This window comes from Garra rufa, chromosome 19 (assembly GCF_049309525.1).
Source record: "Garra rufa chromosome 19, GarRuf1.0, whole genome shotgun sequence".
In the NCBI taxonomy this organism is placed as follows: domain Eukaryota; kingdom Metazoa; phylum Chordata; class Actinopteri; order Cypriniformes; family Cyprinidae; genus Garra; species Garra rufa.
This window is the reverse complement of record NC_133379.1, coordinates 8,619,458-8,625,545: the sequence shown is the minus strand read 5'-3', so window position 1 is coordinate 8,625,545 and position 6,088 is coordinate 8,619,458. Positions and strand designations below refer to the sequence as shown.

Below are 6,088 nucleotides of genomic sequence, written 5' to 3'. Positions count from 1 at the left end.
ATTCTATAATAGCAATAGATCGCCTACAATGACAATTCTGTTCAGTTTCTACTCATTAATCAGCAAACTATTCTTTTAACATCCTTATATCATGATGGTTATGATATCAGGCCCAATGAGCACATAGGATTTTTTACCCAGAGTTCCAATGCTCTCCTCGCTCTGCTGTACCTGCTGTGCCATCATACGGCTGATGCTCATCAGACTCTCTGTGATGTCACTGGACGTCTGCACCAAACTCTCTTTAGTGGCCTTCCTAAAACCACAACAACAAGATCAATTTAGTAAATATGTAAAACACTATCCATTTAAATACCACATACAGTTAAGGTCAACTGTTTACATACACCTTGCAGAATCTGGAAAATGTTAATTATTTGACCAGAATAGGAGGGATCATACAAAATGCATGTTATTTTTTATTTAGCACTGACCTGAAAAAGATATTTCATATTAAAGATGTTTACATATAGCCCACAAGAAAAAATAACAGTTGAATTTATAAAAATGACCCCGTTCAAAAGTTTACATCCCCTTGATTCTTAATACTGTGTTGTTACCTGAATGATCCACCGCTTAGTGGTAGTTGTTCATGAGTTCCTTGTTTGTCCTGAACAGTTAAACTGCCTGCTGTTCTTCAGAAACATCTTTCAGGTCCACCAAATTCCTTTGTTTTTCATCCTTTTTGTGTATTTGAACACTTTTCAACAATGACTATGATTTTGAGATCCATCTTTTCACACTGTGGACATTTGAGGGACTCATATGCAACTATTAAAGAAGGTTCAAACATCACTAATGCTCCAGTAGGAAATACGATGGACTCATTAACAACTAAACAAAAAAAAAACACAGCTGTGGATCATTCAGGTAACAACACAGTATTAAGGATCAAGTGTATGTAAACTTTTGAATGCCGTCATTTTTATAAATTCAACTATTATTTTCTCTTGTGGTATATATATATATATATATAAACATCTTTTATATGAAATATCTTATTCAGGTCAGTACTACGTAAAAAATAACATGCATTTTGTATGATCCCTCTTATTTTGATAAAACAATTAACATTTTGCAGATTCTGCAAGGTGTATGTAAACTTTTGACCTTAACTGTAAATACTCAATTGTTTCGTTTTTTCACGAATCATAGAAAAGTTTAAACGTCAATCGCAATGATTTTAAAAGAGCAGCCCTGACAGCAGCTGTAAAGCAGCATGATTTACCTTTGTCTAACTGAATCACCACCTTGAAGCAGTTCGTCCTTCTCCAGGTTGTCAATGGCCTGCTTGCAGGCCAGATTTGCCTTCCTCCATGCCACCTGGTTACTGAAACACACGAGTAGTGATAATATTGTAATTCAACACATAATCAGAAAGAAGATTAGACAACAAAATATGTTTTTCCAACCTTAACATCTGCTTACGATGGCCTTCCATTTCACTCAGGATAGCTTGCTTATCAGTCTCTCTGTCTTGTTCTTTAGCCATCTGTTCCATGTCCTATCAAAAAGTTTGGTTTAGTTATTATCTGCAGTGGTAACCCTGTAATGCCTTTTTTAAAGGTATAGTTGACCCAAAAATGAAAATTCTGTCATTAATTACTCACCCTCGTGGCGTTCGAACCCTGTAAGACATACAACTTCGGAACACAAATTAAGATATTTTTGACGAAAGGAGAAGAATTGTTAAATAAAGTTGTTGTTTTTTTCCGCAAAACATAGACATGGACCATTTTGTTGATGTTCTTGGTACCTTTCTGGACCTTGAATGTAGAGGGACCCTTTCTGTATATGCAGGGTCAGAGAGCTCTCGGATTTTAAGAAAAATATCTTAATTTCCGAAGACGAATGAAGGTCTTACTGGTTTGGAACAACATGAGGGTGAGTAATTAATGACAGAATTTTTCGGGGGGCTGGTGGGGTTTGAGTGAACCATCCCTTTAACGGAAGAGATTATTGGACCTTTGAAAAAAATATTAAAGAAATTGAAAAAAAAGGCACTTGTTTTATATCATAATTGATATCAGGCTTTTATGGCTCATACAGTGCAATGCTATCTCACGACCAATGCATACATATTTTCTGTGGCTAATTCGTACAAATTTGTACCTCACTCGTATGATTTTGTACAATTTGTCTAGACCCCAGTAATGGGTAGGTTTAGTGGCATAGTTAGGGGTAGGTACAAATTGGGGAACTCATAAAATAGCTATGATCTAGAAAAAAGCGTACAAATCTGTACAACCTTACTCGTACGCATTCGTTATATAGTGTGATATCAGAGAATATGGAGCATACACTTCAGGAGAAATTTTTTTTGCAGTTCAAGTGGAGCAAAAAGCTGCAATTTGGTACAGATGTTTTTATTTGTATGGCCAAAGACTAAGAAGAAATTCTGACAGCTTGTAATGTAAATCAATTTTTATAACAAGTGTACTTATATAAAATGCATACAAATAACACTTTATATCTCATAACAATGTTTTATTAAGATGCTGTTTAAATGCTTATAGATTGATTTAAAGCTCTGTAGTTTTTATTGTGGGCCAAAACATATAATGCAGTACAATACAATGATAATTGATATACAGATAAATCCTTAAAGGCCGTTTTGCATCATATTTAATATTTAACATGGTTTGTATAGATAGATAGATAGATAGATAGATAGATAGATAGATAGATAGACAATCAATTACACTTAAGTTGCTTCAGTTCAGTAAATGTCCACCATGAATTATTGATAACAATATAGTCATTCTTAATATTATTATTTTTATTATGTTATATTCTACAAATTATATGTATAGGCCTATAATATATATATATATATATAGAGAGAGAGAGAGAGAGAGAGAGAGAGATTTAGATAAATATCTACAAAACATCAATAATCTAATTATAATCATTATACCGTTATGATGAATATTATCCAACTGTCCATCACAAAACGTTAATAGCATAGTTTAGTTTTAGCTAAAATAGTAACTGCAATAAATTTGTAGTAACTTTGCATTAACTAATGTCATAAAATAACCAAACTAACAAAATAAATACAGATTAAAAATAAATAAATAAATGCATTAAGACCTGTAAACGTCTTAGATATTGAATTTGATCATACTACTACTACTTCTATTGCTATTATTATCAGTAGTAGTAATTGTAGTAGTATATTTTTACAGTAGTTGCAGTAGTTTTCTTATCCACAGTGAAGCCAAAAATTATTCAGACAACAGATATAATTTTGTATTTTTTTAATAGTGGTTGCAGGACACTATATATCATTTATGTAAGTGAAGATTATATTACATAATATACCCAAATTTCTTCCTACAGTGGAATACCAGTAAAATTGATCAAATTTGGGAGCAAAAATTATTCAGACACTTTGACCTGACCATGTTTTGCCTAAGTGTGTTTTTTTATTATTATTATTGCTAATGCCACCTTTTGACATCACAGACTGAACAATGAATCATTATCAAAATTAATTTGTTCGGACACAGTTTATCTCTGAGTTCTTGTCATGTTTTATTACCATTTTCTAAACTATAGTGAATAAACTGTGAAAAATTTGACTGTATATGCTTATATGACGAATATAACATTATGTTACCTGAATCCTTTGTCTTAACCGATTGAACTTTTCTTTGACGGTAGAGTTCAGATCCAGAAGCACTGCCTGTGGCCCGCAGCACTCTCTTATGTCCTGACAGGAAAAGAAAAGACTTCTTGAAACAAGAATTGATTGTTTCCATTTCATGTTGACTGACAGACACGACAATTATGGCCACGTCTTTGTATTGCTGCAGCTGATTTGTCGGACAAACCTGACAGTAAGACCACAGCAGATAAGGTAATATGAACAAAAAAGTCTACCTGAATAAGAGCTTTGATTTCCAAATCATATTTGATAATCTCCTGGCCACATATTCGGACATGTACATCAGAGGAGGACGCCATGTTTGTTGTTATACGACACGTCGGAAGGTCCAAACTTCAGCGTATTTTCAAAACGCGTTTTTGATGCGCCCTACAAAACAGTTTTGAGAGCATTAAAGTGCATAATACTGGTTTACAAGTTTATCTAAGAATACATATATGATATGTAATTGATTAAATTTATCAAAAGTGATGGGAAAAATATGTTTAAGTCTGAAAAAAGATTCCATATTATGTTCGTTTTAACTTTATCAAAGAATTCTAAACATAATGTACCGCAGATTTCACAAAACAAATAGCTTCAGTCCAGTAAACGTTCGAACTGAAATATTGATAACAATATAAAAGTTATTCTTACATTATAAAAATGGTTAAAGATTTACAGATTCAGGCTACAAAAAATACTAATCTTATTTTTGACTAGTAGTGGATAAATAAATACCCACAAAATGTCAACTCAGTCATTGGCTAATCATTATATCCAACAAACGGAAGTAATAAAATTCAGCTAAACGTTAATTTTATACTACATCTGTTTTTGGGACGGTTTTGCACTACTTAAAATAAGTCAAACAAGTTCTGTGAAGGAGAACATAGCCTCACAACTAATGACAGAATAATAGTGGAAAGTTTGTGGTTTCATTTTGACTTTGAAATGCATGACTGTTGCCAGAAGTGCTAGGCATCCAAGAACTGAGTGAGGAAGAGAGAAAGAATCGGAGGAAGAGAAGAAAGGAAGAACAGAATGAGGTAGCTGGGTCATTGGGCCAATCATGTCATTTATGAAACATGTGAGCAACTCTAAGTTAAGAACTATATTGGGCTTCAATAGTGTAGAGATAATCTAGTAAAAATGCATGACAGGTGAATTGCTGCAGTTTCTAATGTTTACTTTGATAGTAAAATCAATAATAAAACTAGATAAAAAAAAGTTTGTCAAGATTTAATTAGCATGTTACTAGCATGATTTTATCATGATTAGCACGTTTCTAGTATGATTAACAAGTTGTTAACAAGTTACTAGCATGTTTCAGTATGATTAGCAAGTTGTTAGCATGTTTCTAGCATGATTAGAAAGTTACTATCGTGTTTTAGTATTAATAACAAGTTACTAGCATGTTTCTAGTATGATTAGCAAATTGCTAACATGTGTCTAGCATGATTAGAAAGTTACTATCATGTTTTAGTATGAATAACAAGTTACTAGCATGTTTCTAGTATGATTAGCAATTGACTAGCATGATTAACATGTTTCTAGTGTGATTAACAAGTTGCTAACATGTTTTAAGTATGAATAACAAGTTACTAGCATGTTTCTAGCATGATTAGTAATTGACTAGCATGATTAACATGTTTCTAGTGTGATTAACAAGTTGCTAACATGTTTTAAGTATGAATAACAAGTTACTAGCATGTTTCTAGTGTGATTAACAAGTTGCTAACATGTTTTTAGTATGAATAACAAGTTACTAGCATGTTTCTAGTATGATTAGCAATTGGCTAGCATGATTAACATGTTTCTAGTGTGATTAACAAGTTGCTAACATGTTTTAAGTATGAATAACAAGTTACTAGCATGTCTCTAGTGTGATTAACATGTTGCTAACATGTTTTTAGTATGAATAACAAGTTACTAGCATGTTTCTAGTATGATTAGCAATTGGCTAGCATGATTAACATGTTTCTAGTGTGATTAACAAGTTGCTAACATGTTTTAAGTATGAATAACAAGTTACTAGCATGTTTCTAGTGTGATTAACAAGTTGCTAACATGTTTTTAGTATGAATAACACGTTACTAGCATGTTTCTAGTATGATTAGCAATTGGCTAGCATGATTAACATGTTTCTAGTGTGATTAACAAGTTGCTAACATGTTTTAAGTATGAATAACAAGTTACTAGCATGTCTCTAGTGTGATTAACATGTTGCTAACATGTTTTTAGTATGAATAACAAGTTACTAGCATGTTTCTATGATTAGCAATTGGCTAGCATGATTAACATGTTTCTAGTGTGATTAACAAGTTGCTAACATGTTTTAAGTATGAATAACAAGTTACTAGCATGTTTTAGTATGATTAGCATGTTGCTAGCATGAATAGCATGTTTCTAGTATGATTAGAAAGTTACTAACGTGTT

At 32.4% G+C, this 6,088-nt stretch overlaps 1 protein-coding gene across 1 annotated transcript; it reads right to left on the bottom strand.

The window, feature by feature from the left end:
- Window positions 1-84: 84 nt before the first annotated feature.
- On the bottom strand, window positions 85-3,997 carry bnip1b (BCL2 interacting protein 1b). The gene is made up of 5 exons (XM_073823943.1): window positions 3,886-3,997; window positions 3,623-3,715; window positions 1,413-1,504; window positions 1,229-1,330; window positions 85-256 (listed from the first exon to the last, which is right to left on the bottom strand). Exons 1-5 carry the CDS (start codon window positions 3,967-3,969, stop codon window positions 85-87), a joined length of 543 nt encoding a protein of 180 aa, XP_073680044.1. The 5' UTR covers window positions 3,970-3,997.
- Between the last annotated feature and the right edge of the window lie 2,091 nt (window positions 3,998-6,088).